This window comes from Dendrobium catenatum, unplaced genomic scaffold (assembly GCF_001605985.2).
Source record: "Dendrobium catenatum unplaced genomic scaffold, ASM160598v2 fragScaff_scaffold_264, whole genome shotgun sequence".
In the NCBI taxonomy this organism is placed as follows: Eukaryota; Viridiplantae; Streptophyta; class Magnoliopsida; order Asparagales; family Orchidaceae; genus Dendrobium; species Dendrobium catenatum.
The window spans coordinates 1,888,625-1,912,047 of NW_021318726.1; the positions used below are offsets into that span (position 1 = coordinate 1,888,625).

General features: G+C 33.7%; 1 protein-coding gene and 1 non-coding gene across 11 annotated transcripts in view; both read left to right on the forward strand.

Moving 5' to 3' along the window:
• LOC110099129 overlaps positions 1 to 20,565 on the forward strand; it is a 33,492-nt gene extending 12,927 nt beyond the window's left edge. For 5 of the 10 annotated variants that reach the window (XM_020826196.2, XM_020826198.2, XM_020826200.2 and 2 more), the window contains exons 3-12: positions 4,686 to 5,510; positions 9,860 to 9,945; positions 10,028 to 10,551; positions 10,653 to 11,099; positions 11,182 to 11,944; positions 12,045 to 12,275; positions 12,363 to 12,487; positions 12,569 to 13,047; positions 19,274 to 19,403; positions 19,493 to 20,565. In XM_020826196.2, the coding sequence (XP_020681855.1) occupies positions 4,686 to 5,510; positions 9,860 to 9,945; positions 10,028 to 10,551; positions 10,653 to 11,099; positions 11,182 to 11,944; positions 12,045 to 12,275; positions 12,363 to 12,487; positions 12,569 to 13,047; positions 19,274 to 19,403; positions 19,493 to 20,193 (4,311 nt within the window). In that variant the 3' untranslated portion in view covers positions 20,194 to 20,565. The remainder of the gene's footprint in view (positions 1 to 4,685; positions 5,511 to 9,859; positions 9,946 to 10,027; positions 10,552 to 10,652; positions 11,100 to 11,181; positions 11,945 to 12,044; positions 12,276 to 12,362; positions 12,488 to 12,568; positions 13,048 to 19,273; positions 19,404 to 19,492) is intronic. The other 5 variants (XM_020826202.2, XM_020826203.2, XM_020826204.2 and 2 more) reach the window with 1 other exon arrangement.
• Positions 20,566 to 23,043: 2,478 nt separating this feature from the next.
• Positions 23,044 to 23,128, forward strand: TRNAM-CAU. The gene is given in 2 exon segments: positions 23,044 to 23,081; positions 23,093 to 23,128. It is a non-coding gene; the product is annotated as a tRNA-Met (tRNA).
• Positions 23,129 to 23,423: the final 295 nt, after the last annotated feature.

A 23,423-nucleotide genomic window follows, 5' to 3' on the forward strand; every position in this document is an offset into this window, starting at 1 on the left:
TCACGTCTAAATCTTAATTAGAGAAAACCTATCATCAATAAATGAAAATTTTCTCTCATATAATAAAAAGAAAGAAGGTTAATAATGCTCAACACTTTACTCTGTGAAAAGATCTATCATGACAACCACTAAATCTCAACAAACTTGTTGTTGTGGACTCTTTTCCTAAAGGATAAAAGCATTCTTCCAAAGATAATCTACAGGGCAATTCTACATGAATAAATGATACATAAAAAAAAAATACTGAAAGCTCCACAAAAAGCCTCTAGGCTATGGTGGAAATAAGGCATATCACTAAAACAACAGATCTATCTTTTGGAATCAAAAGTGCTCAATCTAGAAGAAATTGACTAATTCAGGATCTTTTTCAACTCTCAAGAAAAATTATTTGGATCATGCTCTCTAACTCAAAATGATATGATTTCTAACTCTTATATTTTCAATGTCTTAAATAATTCTTGTTACATTTGAATCCTAGATTCAAGAGCCACTGACTACTAATCAACTTTGCCAATTTTTTTCAAATCTATAAATTCTGTCTTAGCTGTGGAAAAATAAAATTGATCGATAGTCCTCTAATGATTATTATGGGCCAAAGAAATATTTCAATTTTTTCCATAATTATACTTTGTAATGTATTGCATGTTCCTTAGTTTATAGTAAATTTTCTATCAATTAATAAAATATCTAAAATATATAACTATAAGGTTGCATTTTTTGCTAATCAATATGTATTTAAGGACCTCGTTATGGGAAAGATGATTGAGCAAGTCAAAGAGAAATATGTACTAGTTCTTGAAGATGAAAATCCCTGATCATATTCTTTCATTTTCACTCTCAATATAGAAGCCACTAAGGAACATCATTATAGGCTAGGGAATTCCTCTTTCAAAAATTTAATTTTGTATATTTCTTTTTCTTTTTTTGAACGTAAACATGAAAATTTTTTATTATGAGGCTTGTGAAATTGCCAATATTATTATGATATTTTCCCTAAAAGTGCTTTTAGATCGTCAACTCCTTTTCCAATTCTTTATGTTGACATTTGAGGATCTTCTATAATTACCAACATTTATGGAGCAACAAAATTTGTCACATTTATTAATTATTTAACTCATATGACATGTATATCTCTTATCAAATAAAAATTAGTTATCAACATTATTCTCCTCATCTTTACTATCATGATACAAAAATAATTACATACTAATATCAAGATATTTTAGACTAATAATGCTCTTGATTACTTTCTTAACACATTATCTTCTTTCTTCCAGAGAGAAGGTACCATACACCAATTCTCTCCTGACACCCCCAACAAATTAAAGTGTTAGAAAGAAAAGACTGTCATCATATGGAAGTCACCATGACTCTTCTTTTTCATAATCAAATGCCAAAAAAGATAATGTGGAGAAGTTGTGGAGAAGTTGTCCTTACTAGCACGTACCTAATTAATAGAATACCTTCAAGAGTGATTGGCTTTGAAAGTCCTAGAAATTATTTGGTTGATTTCTTTCCCATAAATAGCTTCCTATAAAAAATTACTCCAAAAATCTTTAAATGCATTGTTTATATCCACGCTCACAAACAACATAAAGGTAAACCTCATCTTAGAGATTTTAAATACATCTTTATTGGGTATTTCTTCACTCAAAAATGGTATAAGTATTATCATCCCATTATCAAAAAATTACTTCAGAAGATGCCACCTTTGATGAGAAGAAAAGTTTTTACAATCGAACTCATCTTGAGGGGAAGAACTTTTAGCTAGAAGATGGATTTGATGAAATATCTTTCATCTTGATATCCTTACAACATGAACTCCAAAACATCTAGTTATATATCTTTTCAAGTTTATACATGAAGGAATATGCTTAGCTAAAGTCTCCAGCAAGCTCAAGACTCAGTCATAACTATTTTAAGGTAAAAATGATCAATCTATCACTACACATTTTATTCTCTGTCTCATCTTTTATAAACGTGTTATCACAAGTAGTCTTGAGCTCAAAAAATTGTGCCAATGCTTTTGCATCGATTTTGATTCTTATGAAGATATCTTGAGGAGTGGCAAAAATGTGCCAGCACCAGTGAATGCATTCATTGAGATATATTTGGAGGTTGTGCGAAAGAGAACATAAGGAGTTGCAAGTTTGTAAAGCCCACTCCTATGCAGTGACATTCCATCACAATTTCTCTTATTAGGCGCTATATCTTGGCTAGCAGTTAGACAAATATAGGAAGGACAATCATTTTCTATTTAATCAATGATGTTTTAGAAGCCGTGGAAGGTGGTGAGGTCGTCATTGGTGTCGGTGTCAATGGATTTATTCCTTGCTGCAAATTGACGAGATCCCTTGAAATCTTGGACCCCACCTCCCATTGGCTTCATATTCAGCTTCACTGCCCTTCTCCTGCAATCCAAAATCATGCTGCTATCATCCCCAACCTCGCCGCACCTCTGTCATTGTTACCATTGTTGTCGACCCCAACTCTATTGAACCTTTATAGATAATGGAGAGATTTTAAAATGTACAGTAACAAATGAAAAGATTGTTTCATTGTATTTAATTTGCATCCAACCAAGCATCATCATAAAATCAAAATGCATTACGTTCCTTTTACAACATTTATAAGATGGTTGCATTAAAAAAAGTTATTTTTACTTCCATTTGGAAAAGCTCATGGTTTTGATAAACTCCTTAGATAATATAGTTGCTCCAATAGATTGAATACATGTAATTGGAGATAATGTTTCATTAGAATCCACCCCATGCTTGTAAGTAAAATCCATTTCTTCCAATCTAGAGTTGAACCTCTCAATATTTCTTTTAGAAATTTTATTTATAGTAAATATCCTTTACCTCTTAACACGTCAAATTGATTCAGGTGCATCAACTAGTCTCCATACTTTATTCTTATACATTTAGTCTATTTCATCTTGCATAAGCTAATTTTCACTGCTTGACATCTACCTCAATCATAGCTTCCTCATTAGTCTTTAGATCTGAAAAATGTTCATTCAGCATATTCAACAAAAACTTCACTAGCAAATGCATAAAACTTAGATAAAGAAATAATTGAATTAGATTTTCTTATCGACATTTTCTTAAATGTTTTAGAGGGGCCTTATGTTTTTGTAAAGGCCCATCAAACATTAAAACATGATTAAAAGAAATCCCTTATAAAATCAGTTCATTTAGATTAAGACTTCTCTTCAACAAATATATGAAGAAAGCACACTTCAGAAAACTTTTCATGTTTATTTACCTAAAGTCATATCTAAGATATTTCTTCCCAAAATTGAAGTCGGACTAGACAAGACCTGACACAAAAATAACACAAACAAGGCAACTTTTAAAATTTTCTCTGGTTTAGTAAAATTTGTTTGATTCATATATCTTGGTTTGGTTTAGTATTCTTAGTTAAAACTCAATTTCAATTCTCAATGGGCTCAATCTTTTTTCATTCTCGATCACATCTTATTTTTAATGTTATGATTCCAAGGAACCCTAATTCATGTATTGCCTCTACTTGTATGCTGTCTTCTAACTCGTTGAGCCCTTTACATCGTGCTGCTCCTCTAAAGATCTTACCTTCCATGATACTAGTACTTTAATATATATTATTTATTAGTGTATTGGTTTTTGTGCTTTGAAATATTGTATCCGTGTCTATGTGCTGCAAATGGTACTTTTGAGGGCTTGGCTGTTCTAAGATTGTATTCTTTGGACACTTTTTGAAGGTCCAGTTTACCAAATTGCCTTTTTTCAACTGGAAAAGAAAAAAAAAGGAATTTTACTTGCACAATGTTGTTGTTATTCATATGTTCTTGGCCATGTGCAAATCTACGAATTATTATTAGCAGTGGGACCATTATAATAAAATCGAGGTTTTTGTATGTTAAACATCATTCTAAATTACTTTGGTTGCAAACCCATGAAACATAGGTCGTCAGTTGAAAATGTCTGTGAGAGTATCTCTTAGATTATGGTAATAATGTGTTCGCAATTTCTCTATCTATATTATTGCTTTTTGTTCAACTTTTATTTTTTGCAAATGTTTTGATTCCAAGAGATAAAATGAAGAGGGGTTGAGGCCTGAGCGGAAGGCTTAGTCACCCAATTGAACAACTTAGTGGGCGGGTTAGAGCTAGTGGGGCATGCGCCTCTCCCATGTTCCTGGCACAGTGTTGCATTTATTTCAGTAGGAATGAATGGATGAAAAAAGAGGTTTCTAAGGCCAAATAGTTTGGATAAGAAATGGTTATAAATTTATAATGATCGAAAATGACCATTCTTCTTTTCTCTTCATGTTTTTCTATTTAAAAATGCATGAATTTCAAGTGGATTTTTTATGTATTAACGCACAAACTTTTAATTAGCTTGAATTTATGCCTTTTAATATCATAAAAAAAACTCATTGTGATTAGTTCTTTTTTCTTATTTCTAATTCTTTATAAGTTTTTGGTGTGGGGATCTATGGACGTGCTTCTTTTGTTGCTCTTGTTAAAGTTAAATAACTGCATACTTTCTATTTAGAACACTAGTTACAAGTAGTTCATGATAAGTCTATATTTTAAGCATGCAATTTTCTTTGAATCTATTCATCGCTTGTGCTCTGTCCTTTTGGTTGAAGTGCAATCCTGCGTTTTGGCTTGGTTTGCTGCAATAATTGTTTGTATTCAGGATTTTACTGCTGTTATTATTCTCTCATATTTGGGAGCCTTCCAGGATGATAAGAAATTTATGTTTCCAAAAGACCTTAGTTCAATGAGGATTGAATCTGGAACATGCACTGTATGCTCGGCTCCTTGTTCCTCATGCATGCACCATAACAGAGAGAGTGGCGTTTCTTGTAACCTCTCTGTTAGGACAGATGCTGACAGTTCTTCTGTTAGTAACGTGGATGTGATACCAATTTACAAGAGCAGAACCTGTGATGATTTGCAGCCGGCAGCTAGTGAAGCTAGTAACTTATTAAGTTCTACTTCAAGTCACGATTCATATGGTGAGAATTCCGAAAGCAAAACTAGTTTGAGGGCCTGTGCAGGATATGATGCTTCTGATGATATTGACATGCCTCAAGTGTTTTCTGTTGAAGCCAGAAGATGTGCAGAAATAGATAATGTTGAATGTTCATTAGTTATGGAAGGGAACTTGAATTTGCAACCACAGGCAGAAATAGATAATGTTAACTATTCATTGGCTTCTTCGTCTGGTGGAAATTCTCCTGAAACCAAATCTGGTCTCATTTTAAACCATGAAGTTTCTACAACTTGGACAAAAAGTGGATTTTCTTCTGGGATCTCAAATATTAATGGTTTGTGTCAAGATACCAGATCGGGTACAGATTGTAAAAAACCATCTGATAATTGTTCTGAAGATTGTCATGTAAATGATCTTGAAAGGGATGATTCTGTGTTGGATACAGTCAAAGGACAGAACCTGCAAATGCAACCGCAAGCTTCCACTGTGGGTGAAAACTATGAATCAGATGTTGCGTTGGATGATGTGAGTTCTTTAACCCGTTCACGATTTTTTGTTTTAAACTTTATAGATTTTATGGGTTGTTAAGGGTACAAATAGGACAAATTGTGAAAACTAGAACCCTGATAGGTAAATTTTTAGTTTATGTTTTTGAATGTAAATGGCTAACAGAAAGTAACTGGTTTTAATTTCTTTAATGTTGTGTGTGGGGTTCAATGAAAAAAAAATGCATTTTATTAGTTTATGCTTAGATAACTTCAGAAAAGTCTATTTCATTGATATCTTTCACTTAAATTTCAACTACATTTATTAGTTCATATGCTGCAGCCTTTTATTTGCATCTCTATTTTTTGAAGAATTTAATCGTGTGCTGTTCAAATGATCAAACGCTTATTCCTGTATCTTCATTTTGGTAGGTTGTGCCATGGTTTTGATTGTGATTTGATTTCTGTATTTTGCTAAAATTAAGAATAGATCAAAAAGGTGCCGTGTGTTGGCATTCACTTGTTGGATGTCTTTTTAAAAAGGGGAAACAAGCTTTTTTCAGTTATTAGTAATGATTGTTACTGAATTTGTTGTAGTTGGTAGCCAATCTTAATTGCGTATTAGATTGATGAAGTAAGCGAATAAGATATCTATACTAAATATTTCTGACATTGATTTAAAAGATCTTAAATTCTATCAACTTTATTTCTTGGAGGGCCTATTTATTTGATGATTATTATATCAGATATCAGGTCTTGGGATGCTTATTTTCTTATGTTACCTTATCAGTGCACATCATTCAGCTTTATTCACTCTATGTTTTATGATGGTTTCCATGTATTGGTGTAAAGCATTCATTTTTCTTTAGTGCAGTTTTTTTTTCCCCCTCAAACATGATTTATTCTGCTCAGAAGTCTTCGTTGGGTAGCAGAGGCTGCATAATTGATTATTATTTATAAAGTTTGTCATAATTTGTTCTCTTAATTAAATCGCTTTTTTATTATTGTCCATCCCTCATGTCTCTCTGAATGAATTATAATAAAATTAAAAATTAGCCATAAATCAGAATCATGAATTCAATTTTGACTTTCAGAATTATTTAATTTTTCCTTATTTCGAGTTTGTAGCATTTTTCAGTGCTGATTTTTCATACATGAGGGTAGAACGTTTAGGCTATGATGCATATACACGGACAAGGTGACACGGATACGACACAATACGGACACAGGACACGTCAATTATCGAAAATATAAGACACGATATTATAATTTTTTTATTTTAAAATAATATAAAAACTAAGTATAATATTAAAAATGACGTAGAAATAATAAGTCATGTAACTAGAATTTGTACTTAAAATGATTAATATTAGGTTGTCGAGAGTCAGACGTCAATTTTGTGTATCAGACATCGAGAGATGAGACAACAATGCTATTGAGAGTCGAGCATCGATTATAGGTAGTAAGTATCGGGCATCAGTGTCAAGAGGGTGTTTATCGTCGAAGTTGAGAGGGCGTTGGTCATCGATGTTGAGACGACGTCGAACAGAGATGAACTATCAAGTTGTGGGTGTAGAAATTGCTAGTGTGAGCATCAATGTCAAGACAATGTTAGATTTTGATGTTGAGATGATTTTAAAATGTCGATGTTATAACGATGTCAGACTTTGATGTTGAGATGACATTAGACATTATTGTGAAACCAAAGTGGAGCCCACCAATGAGAATTTTCGATGAATGGGGTATTGAGCGCAGACGATTGATTTGGTGTTGTGGATATGAAATAAGAAATTTAATTTTTTATATTTTAAATAAATAAAAAATTTAAACACTAAAAATTATATTTAGAAATTTTCATAAAATATTTAAGGCACGCGTGTCCAATTTGTATTTAATATTTTTTTAATCGGACATGTTTTTGGCATGTCCGACACGTGTCGGAGGCGTGTCATACGCGTGTCTTGTCGGATACGTGTCAGACACTACACTCCTCTTTGAGGAGAAGTGTCTGTGCATCATAGGTTGTGGATAAGGAATATCAATAAAGGGGAAAAAACTGTCACCTATACTAAACCCTGTCTCGTTCTCATCGCACTTGCGTACTTGATCATTTTAGTCTCCTTTCTCATATCAAGCCAGTTTCATTGTTAATATTGGAAGGTGCATGGAGTATCAATGGTTCAAGTTTTGTTGAGTTGTATGAAACCTTTGATCCTTGCATTTCTCTAACCATATTGTTCAAGATCAATTTAAATACCTTCAGATCAACAGTTAAGTGGAGAAAGCTTGGTATGAGAAGAAATAATGTTCCTTTATTTTTCACTGTTGGTTAGTCTGGTCGTGGTAGGTGATTGTGCTTGTTATAGCCTTATAGGTTATTGAGGTGGGACATTGGGCGCTCTATTACAATGCAAGGTATTTTCATAGATGCAAAAGAAGGCATGCCAAACTAGCAACGTTGGATGGTTTGTTTAGGTATTCTCCTCAGGTTCTGCTTAATATTTTCTAAAAAAATTTATTGACCTTCAAACTTCATCTAGAAGACGATCATCATCATCATCATTTGCCTTTTCCTATTCATTTTAGGTTAGTGTTATGAATCCTTATTTTCTTTTCGTTTCTTATTGAGTGCTTTTTGTGGTTTGAAACCTAATTTTTCCGGATTATTTTGGACAACTTATCCATTTAACAAGTAGTTTATGCTTGTTAAACAGTCTGCCAAATTATTGTATCTGTCAAATATATCAAATCCAAATGACTAATTTTGTTTACATTGGAACGAATTGTGGTGGTATATATTTGAAGTACTTGGTCAACAATGTTGCACTGATACGGACACTGCGATACGACATTGATACGGGACACATCAATTATTAAAACTACAGGACACGGTTACGACGTAGACACCGCATTAGAATTTATAATTCTTGTATTAAAATTAAGAAGGCAATCAAAGCATAATATTTAAAATGATAAAAAAATAATAAAGCAATATTATAATTAGTGTTGTAGCTTATAATATTAAAATGAAATTTAGTATGAAATGTTTAGTATAACATTAAAAACTTAAACATAAACTATCTAGTACATGATATTTCAACTATTCGGTAAAAGGAACGATGGGATTAGCTTCTTCAGGGATTTGTTTTTGGACTTCAATATCATCTTCAATAAATATCATTGCTTCTAACCATCTCCAATATTCTCATATCATCAAGGAACTCAAATCCATCTCCAACAATATCATACCCATCTTGTTATCTCCTTCCATATAAGTTGGAGTCTTTCTTGATAGAAGCTGAGGGTTTGTATGCACATAAATTAAATCTTCAACATGTTGTGAAGAATTTTGTTCCTCTTTATTGATGGGATAAAGGAGGTTACCCATTCAAGGATTTCTTTGGGATAAGTATGCTTAACAACGGAGTTTCTTAATGAAATTCCAGCAATTACACCAAAAGACGTCTTGATGTTTAAGAGCTTAACTTCTTTTACTTAAGGGAAGCCCCCATAGATTCTTTTAGACTTAAAAGTTGTTGAATATTTGAATGAGAGTAAGAGAGATGACAAATATAAGAAAGGGTCTATTATCGATAAATTAAATTTTTTTTTTTCAAAATTTTGATGCAAGATATATTTAAATCCAACTAATACATAAGAAAGGTAATAAGCAAATTGCACCAATTCCATCCCAAGCATAGGAAAAGATAACATAAATATTGTCTATCAAAATAGAATAAAGAAATTTTACTTGGAATGTCCTCTCTCTTATGAAGTTGTTGCTCAAGAAGGAATTGAGAGAAGAATTTTTGGAGTGCAAATTGGCATATTGCTTGATTCTTATGAATTGGTTTTGATTTGTCCTTCGTGTTTAGCCATTCCCTTTTGTATGTGTTAGGTGGAATCTTTCTCCGCACAACTAGTTTTCTATATTTCTGTCTTCAGTTGCAAGATCATGATTATTGATGTTGATTAGCAACCTAAGAAGAATTTGGTTTTCTAATTTGATCACTTATGAAGATCTGATTATTGATTAAACTTACTACAACAACAACAACAACATCAAGCCTTTGTCCCACTACGTGGGGTTGGCTACATTAATCCTTTTTCGTCATTGTGTCCGGTTAAAAGTTATTATTGATTAAACTTACTGAAGAAATAAAAAGCTTGTAATGCCCTCACTAAAAGTACTAGTTCTACATAATATATTTTGAAATCAATTTCATTAAAACTGATCTAGATGTCTTTTTATATGCACTCAAAAATTTTTGTTTGATTTGAGCAGTTCAAAATAAAATTAATGAATTAATTATTTCACCATCTAGATTGTCTACTAGGATGATTTTTTTGTAAACTTGATGCATGATCAAATCACCTTGAATTTTGTAGGTAAAAGTGTGTGATATTTGTGGAGATGCTGGAAGGGAGGATTATCTTGCTACATGCAGCAAGTGTAGTGATGGTGCAGAGCATACGTAAGTTTGTGAAACTTCAAAGTATTAAGTGCACCCTTTTTCTCCATTTCCTTCTCTGATTACATTTTCCCTCTTTGCATAGATACTGCATGCGAGAAATGTTGGATAAAGTTCCTGAGGGCGAGTGGCTATGTGAAGAATGCAAAATCAAGGAAACTGAGAGTCAGAATGCGAATGAATGTGAGGCAGCTTATGGAAGGTTAAAATCAATATGTCCTAATGATATTAATCAAGACTTTATGAGTCCTTTGATCCCCATGCAAACAAACAAATTTGATGCTACACCAACTGATTTGGATGCCCGTGGATCAGCCAAGGGATTGCAAGGCCCCCATATTTCAATTAGGAGGCCGGTTGACCCGTTGGTGGAAGGAAAAGCTTCTGAACTTAGTGGTGCTTCCATAGAGAAAGCCAGCCCAGGGGAAAAACCTGTATTGTCTCGCCAAATTTCATCAAAAAAACTGGATATGGGAAAGATGAAAGCGGCTAGAATGGAACCATCATCTGAAGCTCAGCTTGCAAAGGGTTCTGAGGCTTTTTCTTGCTCAAAAACTTATTTAAAGTCTAGCTCGTTTAAGGGACTACCACCCCTTTATTCACCTCGTGGTAGGTCTGCATCTAGTTTTTTTCTCATTTAGATTCTAAATAAAATACTGTTCATTCTTAAGCTGGTTGTTTATGAAGCTTGTTTCTTTTATTTTTCTCAGGGAGACTTTCAAGGTCAGTTTCTTTTAATAACTCTAACGTGAATCCAAAAGTCAAAACTCTAATTGAAAATGCACCTCCTAAGCAAAAAATTACAAGGGATCCCAATGAATTTAGGAAAGAAGGTTTGTTCAAAACATCGACCAAACCTATGTTTAAAAACATAACCTCAGAATGTTCAAATACTGATTTAGCAAGTAAAAATCCACTGCTTCAGCCGTCTCGTACTGAAGATTTAAGAGCCCTCAAAGAAGTTAAAGATCGAAATACAGTAGAAAAGAAGAATTTTTCTGTAAAGGGAAACTCTTTTATCAGGCCATCTGCAGCCATTACCAGCAATTATCCTCTTAAGGTTGATGCTAAGTCTGTACAGAGTGATGGAATTAAGAATAATGTATCTGACGCAAGTATTTGTAGCTTAAGTGAAGGACTTAATGCGGACAGCTTAGGTAAAAGTTTGCTCATCAAATTTGCCTTGTATTCTATTTAATAATGTTTTGCTTTAGGTAACGTTTGTTCTGGATCTTCTAGGTTCCAATGAAGGGAAGAAACAGGTCTCATATTCGTCTAAGAATATTGAATCTTCCAGTGGCAACTATGATGCTGACTATCCCAAGGGGTTCAAAGTCACCACAGAAGCTTTGCGGAGGAGTATCAGTTCTGTCGATGGGTCATATAGAAAAGTCGAAATCGTATCACCACGTAGAGCTGTCCAACCATTAGAGTCTGGCCATAAAGACCGGAGAACAAGGGATTCTACCATTTTTATTGGCTCAAAACTTTCTACCTTGGGTGATAACGGGCGTACAATTCAGTACAAACGTGGAGGATCTGCTCGTAGGACTTCAGCTGACCAGAATTCAAGGGGGGTGGAGAAAAAGGGTAATAAATGGAGAGAAGTGGTAAATGCGGCTATGACAAAGAGTGGAATACTAAAGGGTGGAAAATCTGATACGCTTGTGGAGGTTCCAGCAATCAGTGCAGATATGATTTGTGAAGGAGCTTCAAAACACACTTCAAGTGCTTTTAATCAAAGGTCTTTGGTTGTAGAAAACAACATTGGTAAAGTCAGCTCAAAGAATTCAGCTGATGTTTCCACTAAAACAGTAGCTTCCATAGGTTTGGCTCAACTGGCTGTCCTTCCTGTTAAGGCTTCTGGCAAAGCTGATGGCACAAGGGACGCTCCTAATGCTACTGAGTTGAGTGTGAAGTCAGTTGCAAAGACATTGCAAGGCGAGGCTTCTCTTTTAACAAAACCAGGATCAGCAGTTCCAAAGCTTGAATGCATCTGGCAGTATGTTATGCTTATTTTGCTAGATTTTTATTTATTTTGAATGTAGTTAGAATATTCTCTTTGTCCCATATGTAATACTTTTTTTTGTTCTAATTTGCAGAGGTAGTTTTAATGTTATTGGAACCGGAAACCACTCCAAAATGTTCTTTGGGATTCAGGCTCACCTATCAACTTTTGCTTCCCCTAGAGTGTATAAATTAGCAACCAAGGTCCCTGGTAATGTCCAATTAGAGGAGGTTTCTCACATTAGCTCATGGCCTTTGCAGCTTCTACGAACTGGTCCTCAAGATGAAAATATTGCTCTATTTTTCTTCGCTAAAGATGTTGAGAGGTTTGTTCATGGAAATATTTCTTTTGTTTTTATTTGCATTTTTATATGATTGTTGGTATCTGATGTATCCTCTTGGATTTTGTTCAGTTACGACAGAAGCTATAGAAAACTAATGGATAAGATGCACAGAAATGATTTGGCCCTCAGAGGAAACATTGAGGGAACTGAACTTCTTATATTCACTTCAAATAAGTTGCCAATGAACTCCCAACGTAAGTAATAATGTCGGCACCTGCATCTTTGGCATAATTGTAAATTTGTGGGAAAATATTGAAGAACTGCATTATTTTCAGGTTGGAACAAGATGCATTACCTTTGGGGCATGTTTAGAGGCAAGAGGAGATATTACTTACCTGTGATGGGTGACCAGAAGAAGTCTTTGTTGTCCAATCAAGATTTTTTTGTACCACCCATTGCAGATGTTTCAAATGTGCAGAGCTTAGAAACCAGTTCAAAATTGAAGAAATTATCCGATTTCATATCATCCAAAGTGGTGTATGGGGAGCATACTAATGGTGTGGATTTGCCTCCTATTTCTTCCATTATTGAGGATAAGACACGCAAGACACCGGAAGTTTCTCCAGTTCAGAATCTGTTGAGTGAAGTGCATGCTGTTCCTAACGTAACTCAAGAAAAGCCTTCATTTTCGGTTAGTAGTTCATCTGGGACCAAAGCTGAGCCATTGAGAGTTACTTCTGATTATCCTAACTCAAGGCTTCAAATGACTACAACTAATTCATGCTCTGAAGAGAAAAACAATGGTACTTATCAGGTAATTTTTATTATTTCTTAATAAAGGAAATACTTCTCAAATGAAGAAACATCCGGATTTTCTTTTTCCAGTTCATGGTATCAAGGAGTGGTCATTGGCAGGTTATATGACTTCTAATAGCATACTTATTAAACGTTCTTTACACCTCAGTTGTTTAGGCAAATTTTGCATTTGTGATAGGAAGTGGATTCAATTTTAGTAAAATGAGAGAACGACACATGAAATTTAAGAAGAAAAACACCGAAGAATTCTTTTTTATGAAAAAGAACTAAGAAGAAAAAACACAAGATACAATTGGATCTTCAATTGGAGAGGAAGATTCGATCTCTCAAATCCCTAACCCTCGGCTAGAGCTCACTCAACCTAAGCAAAACTAATTCCAACAAGATCAAGAAGAATCTAAAATAACCCCATAGTTAGCCTTAAATAGGCTCCCCTAATTCCCTTCCAAATCAGTCCTCTTTCCCTATATAATTCTCCCTCATATTTGAATTCAAACTATATATCTTTCCCTAATTAATTTCCTTCCAATTGTAATTAAAACTTTGCTAAATAATTCTCCCTTGATTCCTCATGTAATGAAAATTAACTCCCTTGGCCTTTCCCTAAATAATTTTCTCTCATATTTGAATTCAAATTAGATTTCTTTGCCTAATTAATTCCTTCCCAATTGTAATTAAAATTTTCCTAAACAATTCCCTCTCTCTCTTCTTGCCCGTCGCTCACCCTAGTGGGGCTCATTGGCGCAGCCGCCCCGGTCCATCAATACTCCCCTCACAATGAGTCACTTTGTTCTTAAGGTGGAATAAAGGAAATTATTGCTGAAGCACTGGACTAATAACAGTGGAATAGAAAATTGATTGACAATGGGTCGAACGATCTCTGCCTCAAGCATCTCCCTAATCAATTTCTCAATCTCTTCGTTCTGAATTTGGGGATGACGGTACATACAAACACTGATAGGTGAGACTCATTCCTTCAAGATGACAGCATGCTTGCGTTTCCGTGAAGGAGGCAACTCCTAGATTGGTTGTAACACCCCTCGATATTGTTGTAGGGGTACCTGAACCTTTTTTGGTACTTCTATCTTCTCCTCATCTTTTTCTCCTTCCAATCTCTGCAGCTCCACCAAAAATCCCGCTCTTTTACCCTTTTCTCTCCTTGGAAGTGGCTCCAAAGGTGGCATCTCCCCTTCTTCCCCCAACATTTCCAACTCCAGATTCTCTCCTCTTCTTATCGGATTATTAGGGTTTCCTCTACTCCCTTGGCCGCCGAGGGCTCCCCTCGCCTCTGATGACGTCGTTTTGGTTTGGACCTCGAGCATCTTCTTCATCATCTCCTCCATGATGGCAAACTTTCCATTGATCCTCTCATGGAAGGTTGAAATTTGACTTGGAAATATGAAATTTTAGATTTCAATTGTCTAATCTCCCCTTCCAACACTTCTACCTTTCTTTCTACCATAGGTACCCAGATCTATCCTCTAATACCAATTTGATAGGAAGTGGATGCAATTTTAGCAAAACCAGAGAATGACACAAGAAATTTAGGAAGAAGAACGCACAAGAACTCTTTTTTATTGAACTAAGAAAAAAACATAAGATATAGCTGGATCTTCAATTGGAGAGGAAGATCAGGTTCTCCTCTCCCAAATTCGTAGCTGTCGGTTAGAGCCCACTCAACCTAAGCAAAACTAGTTCCAACAAAATCAAGTATAATTTGAAATCATCTCATAGTTAGCCTTAAATAGACTCCTCTAATTGCAGCAATCTTTCCTTAAATAATCCCCTCTCAGATTTGAACTCAAATTAAAATTTTTCTCTAATCAATTCCCTCCCAATTGTAATTATAACTTTCCTAAACAATTTTCTTTCTCTCTTCTTGCCACCGCCCACCCTAGTGGGGCCCATTGGCTCAGCCGCTAGTCCATCAATTTGCTTGCATTCAGCTTTAACCATTTTATCAAGGATACTAGTTGATAATGAACATTGAAAACTGCTTCAATAATTAAATCTTATTTTAGCCTACTTTTATCATTATGGATCTAGCAAAACTAAAAAGTATGTCATCAACACCTAAATTTATAGTTGCATGGGATAGGCATCAGAGCTGTGTAATTTGGGTCATCCTCTCTCTCTCTCTCTCTCTCTCTCTCTCTCTCTCTCTCTCTCTATATATATATATATATATATATATATATAGTTGGTGTGTGTGTGGCGGTTGTGGGGGTTGGCTCTGTTTTTTGTGAAGAATGGAACGAATGTGAAATAGAGCGATGTAAGCCCTATGCACCGGGCAGAATAGTTGTTAAGGTTGATGGCTTGAAAACTTGCTGGAAATTCTAAAAGCCAAGTTTTCTAACTACGGCTTTGAATGATTAAAGAATAGTGTTGTTCCTCTTCTCTGCACCGTTTGGCTGATGTTGCATATTGTCTTGGCAGCTTTCCAAATTCACATAGGCTATATTATATTATATATATATATAACTATATAATACTTCAAATGTTTTTTTTTTTAATTACAAATTTAAGACTATATAGAAAGCAATCAAAAGATATTAACTTATCCTAGTAGAGGATTACTGGAATTGAAAGTTAAGCGATTATTGTTATCATATTCAAAGTAGGGTTGCTAACGGTAGACAAATATAGAATTGTTAGTTAGACAAAAATTCTGATATGGGATAATGGCAGGTTTCTTTACAACAAAGATTTGTCATTGAAGTTTATTGTAGAGTATTATGAGAAACGGCATCTACATTAGTATACTGAATATTGAGTGGACTGAGTAAAAATTACTTAAATGATCTTTTAAAAAGTAAACGTATGTTTAAAGAGAGTGGCCAAATATAAGAACAAATAATATTTATTGAGATTATAAAAAGTCAGTTAGTTCTTTAAAGAAGAATGTGAACATGAGTAAAGCCGACTTTTTGATGATTTATCTAATTAGTTTACTACTAAGGGGCAAGAAAAACGAATGCGTTAAAATAGTTCATAAACTAAAAACTCTTTGATAAAATGTGATAGCAGTAGAAATGAAAATACAGAAAATCTTATTAACTTGAGACAAAGGAGGAAGCATGAATAACTCTATTTAGAAAATTAAATAGGGTGTCTTGACATACATCATTAGAAAAGCATACTAAAAAAAAAGAACGAGACGTTACTTATAGGCTAAACAAGTAAAGTTGAGTTAATCCAAAGAAAATTACATAAATGTAAAGCTTTAGGTCTATATGAGTGGATATTGAGATTTAAAGTGATAGGAGTCATCATAGTATTTGATTGACAAATTCTATTCTCAATAATATTCCGATTTGAAAGAACTAACAAATATGTAAATTGGCTAGGAAAAGTATTCTTTAGTACATATTATTTGAAACAACTATATAACATTCAAGATTTTTGACTACATATATATGTATTCAAACTTTACGAATCATGCAATGAAGTTACGAGAAATAGTAATTGGACAAAGATATAGAAATTTATTGTTAATTTTAAACGAATCAATTTTGTTTCTAGGAAGATCCCACTACGGCAGTGATTTTCTTGTGTGTCCAATGACTTTTAGTATTTAAGACGATTAGTGTAGTGTAGAGTGCAAAGTGGAATGGTACATCTTTTACATCTTTTATTGTTCATGCAAAATTATATGATTTGAATACATTAGAGTGTGACTTTACGCGCATTGTGGAGAAGATTGTTTTGTCCAGAAGTATGCAAAAGTATTATTTTTGATAGAGAATGTCGTTAGTATTAGAAAAAGTTTGATGTGATTCAAAAAATTTTCAGTTGTACTATTAATTACAGTTTAAAGACCTTTATATTATGGGTTATTGTGGAACTTATAAAGGATAATCAAATTGAGATTGCCATCGATTTATGCTTTTTTCAAGTTGATATAGTTATGAATCGGTGAGACATTAAAATAAAAAAAAGTTTGGCAAAGTAACAAAAAAACACAAAGATATTTACGGAGATAGATGGCGCTAAAGATGCCAAAGTAGATAGAAAGAATAAAATTAGATCATTGTGACATAAGCAAGCTTTAGTATTTATTGTATTTATTAATTAAATTTTGTTTAAAGCCAACATTCTTATTAGAAGAATAAAGTTATATCTAGCGTCATAATAAGATCTTAAGTATCTTTTGGCATATATATATATATATAACGTATATATATATATGTATAATATTACGGAAAATATATATTCTAGAGTAGGTTGGATAATTCAATTGAGAAAGATGTCAGAGCATATTTGATGAGTGATAGCATAGTAACTTGAAAAGTGTGTATTTTATAAGCCAAATAATGTATAATGAATTTGAGTGCTAGACATTCAAAAAGTCATTGATGGTTAAATTTAGCATGATAAATAATAATATTAAGATGGATGAGTGGAAAAAACTGACAGCTATAACAACAACAACAACAACAGGCCTTTGTCCCACTACGTGGGGTCGGCTACATGAATCCTTTTTCGCCATTGTGTCCGCGGTTAAAAGTCAAATTCTCATCTAAATCTAATAAAGAAAGATCATTTCTAATATTTTCTAACCAAGTCTTTTTAGTCTACCTCTACCTTTCTTAACATAAGCCAAATCTAATATCTCAAACTTTCCTAACCGGGTCATTGGAAGGCCTCCGTTTAATGTGACCAAACCATCTAAGCGTCTCTCTCTAATCTTATCTTCCACTGGAGCTACTCCAACCTTTTCACGTATATGCTCATTTCGTATCCTATCTCTAAGGGTCAAGCCGCTCATCCACCTAAGCATCCTCATCTCTGCAATGCGTACTTAGTATTATTGCTTCTCTCTTCAAGTGCAACATATTCGGCACCATAAAGCATTGCAGTTCTCACCACCATCTTATAGAATTTCCCTTAGTTTGAGGGGTACTTTCTATCACACAACATGCCCAATGCATTCCTTCACTTCAACCATCCAACTTGAATTCTGCTGATAATATCCCCATCAATTTCACCATCACTCTGAACAATAGATCCAAGATATCTAAAACGTGTACTCTTATTAATGACTTGATCGCCCAAAGTCACAATCCCCTCACTAGGTCTATTTCCACTAAAATTACACTCCATATATTCAGTTCTAGATCTACTCAAGCGAAAAATTTTAGACTCTAAAGTTGGCCTCCATAATTCAAGTTTACCTTCAACTCCCTCTCTAGTCTTATCAACAAGAAGAATATCTTCAGCAAAAAGCATGCACCAAGGTATATCCTCTTGCAAATGTCTAGTGAAAACATCCATGGCTAAAGCAAAAAGATATGGACTTAAGGCTGATCCTTGATGTAATCCAATTGAAATAGGAAAATACTTGGTCAAACCACCTTGTGTTTGAACACAAGTAATAGTTCATGCATACATATCTTTAATGATTTGAATATAAGTAATAGCTCTTGCATACAAGTATAAATTAAAGAATATTTTTATAGGGGTATGAAGACTTAAAAGGTTAATTTTATCAAACAACTAAGTTGAATTTGTTGTATGGATTCTAGAGTTGAGCATTCAAATTTTCATGGTTAAGTTGAGTGTGGTGGAAATAAAAATGTTAACATGGATGCATGGAAAATTTAAGAAGGATTTATTAAAGAATGGCTATATAGAAGGGATGGTTGAAATAGCATCTATTCAAGACAAGGCAGTTGAAAATAGAGTTAGGTGGTTTGTACCTAATGAAGGATAAAAAATGCTCTATTGGCTAGATAGATAAATTAATTATTGAAGGATTAAGAAGAAAAATAGATAAAGGCAGGCAACATGAACAAAAGTTTAAAAAGAATTGCAAAGAATATGTCTGGCATCTCATGCATATCAAAATTAATGAACCCCAAATGATTGAGATATGGATATACTTGATTTATTAATTTCTAGAAGATTAGCTCATAAGGTGACATTGCTTCATCTTTAGATAAGCTTCATTCCTTCTCATAGTTATATTACTGTCATTAGCATAATGATCTGTGCTTCATGGTCAGCCACAGAGCTACCTTCTGAATGTTTCTGCGTTCATCATTTTTTGCCTGAAGCTTGTGGTTTTTAGCACTTTCAAAACTCAAGGCATCCATGTTTGTGCTTGAATGCTTGTGTTTATGTGTTATTATATAATACTGATTTGGCATATAGCGTGTTCATAGGCGATTTACTATGATTGTGTATCATACTTTAGCTGAATTTATCCTTTTTTCATGCAGGAAAAATTCGTCGGTGGTTGCACAAACAGAAAGGCTGGTAACTCATATGTTCTTACCTATGAGACTGGTGTTGAATCTAGCCTCAGAAAAGCACCATCTGTGCCCTCAGTTTCTCCAAATTGCAATGAAGGTGAAATTATGTTTAACATAAGTGTCAATAAGTTCATCAGCCCAATACTTTTCATGATTTTACTTATTTATCTCCATGCAAACTAACAGGTGCTGACTGCATCAACATCGAAGAAAACAGTGGAGAGAAAGAGACCTCACTGTCTGTTCGGGCCATTATAGATGACGATCAAAGAGGAAATGTGCTTGGGGAAGACCTCGTTGGTTGTGAGTCGTCGACAGCCAACAGAAAACGGGAACGCTCGTGTTCTATGGAGAGAATTTCAGAACCTTCCGGTGAGATATCAAAGAATACCATTGAAACGGTGCTACTGAGAGATGGACCAAGTTGGTTTCCTGTTGAGGATGAAAGTGAGCAGAAGAAGACTTGTTATAACAGTGGTAGTAGTGACATCAACGATACTACAACAAGCGCTCGGTTGTCCTCCAAGGTACACCCCTTGTATTCTACCATTATAAGGCAGGAGCAACCGGTAGAAAGCCTCTGCAAAGAAACTTTGAAGCCTCAGAATGTTAGAAACACAGAGAGGTGTTTTTTCCAAATAGACTTAGGCCCTGTGCAGAACGGTAACTGCACCAACATCATACAAATTCCTTCAAAAGAAGAAGAAAATTTGCTTGAATCAAGCAGTCCTGATCTTGAATTAGCTCTTGGGGGGAAGAGCAAACCAACAAAACTCTTTTCATTTCCATCGCTTTTCCATTCAGTTGATGGAGGCAAGCAAAACTGGCAACCTGGTTCTCCAGGGGATGGTGATGATGCATCAGCGTCTCTCTCTCTGTCTCTTTAGTCTTCCTGCATCAGAGGAGAGCATAGCTAAAATGATTTTAGATGACAGAATATATCTTAATACTGGGCAACCTTGCAACAACACAGTTTGGTAGATTCAGAAGCTATTGAAATGGAACTTCTGGGAGGCAATACATGCTTGATATGCTATTGTTGATCTCTGAGTTCTGAGGGATGATTTTAGAGCGCTTCCCATTTGTTCATAGCTGCACCTTCTACAAAAATTCTTGTTTTTTTTTTTTCAACTTTTTTGCCGGCTGTTTTTTTACTGTTTGTTCTTGTTTTTAGAGTGGTTAGTAACGGCTACTTGTATATATATATATAAGAGGAAAGCCGAAGTTTTTCAGCGAGCAGTATTTGCCTATTTTTTTAATCTTTGTCCTAATGTTCAAGTTAAGTCTCATTCTGCTTTTTAAAATAATTCTTTAGTATAAAAATTTTTAGAATAGAAATTACATTAGAAAGCAGTAAGAAAGCTATCTCAAACTAAGGCTTCGTTTGGGACGGCTTTATTACTGCTTTCTAAAACGGAGTTTTAATAAAAAAATAAAAAAATTTACTCCGTTTTAGAAAGCAATAAAAAAGCCGTCCCAAACGAAGCCTAAGACTTTGTTTGGGATAGTTTTTTCATTGCTTTCTAGAACAATTTTTTAGTTAAAAAAATTAATAATTCAAGAAAATTTTTAACTAAAAAACTTTTTAAAGTTGAATTTGTATGCTAAAAAGCTGTTTTTAGAATCAAGAAAAAATGCTGTCACAGCTGTTTTAAGAAGCAGTAAAAAAGCCGTCTAAATAAAACCTAAATCATAATCTTTCTTTCTTCCATTTTATTGCGTGCCTTGCAAAATTTTTTTTTTCTTTTTTTTATTTTAAATTTTTTTAGAGCCTTGCAAAATATGTGGACAGAAAATTTCAGCTGATACAATAACGGTTTTAAAAGTAATTTTTATGATTTTTTTTTTTAGTATTTGTTATGTGAAGATAATTTATTGTCCTAACATTGAACTAAAATCATGTACAAATATTAGTAACTTATAAGCGGAATGATATTTTATTATATAAAAATGTTGAAAAGAGAAAATCACAAGGTCTAATGTAGTGTTAATTTAATAATATAAATATGAGCTAAATAAGACCTCTCATGTAGTGTTAGGAAGAGGAATTTAAAGGTGTTATTATCAACCTCACTAAACCCTAAGTGATGTTGGACAATCATCTCAATCCCTTTATTAATAGGAGAAAGCGAAAAGACATCGTTAAATGTTGATAGTTGATGGATATTAGATGTTGATCATTAGAAGTTGTTGGGAGACAATCGACTGTGAGTATTGGATGATGATTGATGGAAAGTTAGGCTATTTTTTTTATAGGAGAGAAGATTAACAACCATAAAGACGGGGCGGCTGTCGAGCGTTATATGATTGTTGATTGGGCAATGATCAAGTTTATGTGATTGTTCTCCATATACGATGAGAGATTGTAGATCATGGAAAATATGTTGAATGTTGATTATTGCAAATGTTAAACATTAGAAAATCATGGATAATGGTTTATTAGTAATGTTGTATGTTAGATAGATTACCGACTTGAAGTTTGTTTTTTTGACATTAAATACTAGCAAATGTCTAACTGCAATCAACTAAGAACGTAACGTAGAATGACAATTGATGATTTGCTCGAAAATTCTTATAGGAAGCGAGGTGGGCAACTAAGAATGTAGATGTCTAACATTATTAGTTGAAATACATTAAAGTTGGATGTCATTGAATGATAATCTATTGACAAAGTTTTTTGTTTTCATATTGGGTGCTTTTATATATGAAACTCTAATACTTCATATTTTGAAAAGTTTAAGATGTAAAATCTTAATTTTGAGAAATTTATAAGTTGCAATTGCTCCTTGGACTTCAATGTGGATATTGGTTTGAGTTTTGCGAAGTAAGTTATAACATCATTTAAGACAAATTTGAAGAAATTCCATTCAAAATTCTTCAAAATGCTATGTAATATTTTTTCTATGTAATTCTATGTAATATTCTATATATAAGAGTCATGCAACCCTAATAGTATTGAAGAATTAATTAAGAATTTTTTTTAAGAATTTGATTTGAAGTGACTTGGTAGCTTCTTCCTCTTTTTGAAATTCTTTAGCAAGATCTTCACTTATTTGTATATGTGTCTCTCTTTGTACAACCTTAAAACCTTATGTTTGGTTGAACACAACAATAACACCTACACATTAGCTTGATTTAATATCACATACTCATATGGTATGGGTATATGAGTCTGACCATTCAAGAACCAACCCATCATAATATGTCATCGATATCAAAAGTTTAACACTAAACTTCTACATAATATTGAATTTGATGTGATATTGGATATGAATAATTTCTCTTCTTATCATACTAGTACTGATTGTAACAAGATAACGATGAAGTTCTATATGGTCAATATAGTTGTACGGCAAATGTGTTGATCCTCCCTACCACCAGTTCACTTTGCAAGAATCTTAAAGTACACTAAAGGGATTAAGATTCCCTCAAAATTTAGTTTTGAGAGTTTACTCGTGATAAGAAAATGCTTCGGAGACAATATGGGTTCCTTTGTTGAATCTTTCTCAGAGGCCTTCACATGATCATTTAATCAGACATTTATGAGAGACGATTCGCATTTATGTTGATCTAATATGATGTGTCTAATCAAAAATCACTACTGATAGAATTATTAATCTCTACCAAGTGAAAAAAAATTGAAAAAAAATGATGAACCAACTATATTCTCAATATTTTTAAAAAAAATATAGTAAAGATTATTTTAAATATAAAAGATAATTGATAGAGGCATTAAAGGGGTGGTGGCGCAGTTGGCTAGCGCGTAGGTCTCATAGCATCTGAGTTATCCTGAGGTCGAGAGTTCGAGCCTCTCTCACCCCATTTTTCTCTCGGTTTTTTTTTTTTTACTTTTTGTAATCATGCAGCTATGGCCTTGTATGTCGGTAATGTTATTATTATTACATTGGGCTGTTTGGTTGCTTAAAAATTTAAAAAAAAAAAAATAGTGTAAAAAAATATTTTGAAGTTATTTTGATAAGTGTAAAATATATGTTGATGAAAGAATTTTTTAATTGAAATAATAAATGGCTTGTTAAGTTCAAAAAATGGTGATGATTGGTGGCTGATGGGCAGTGGCCGCATCAATCAGCGGGGTTGTGGCCAATGGGGGGTCGCG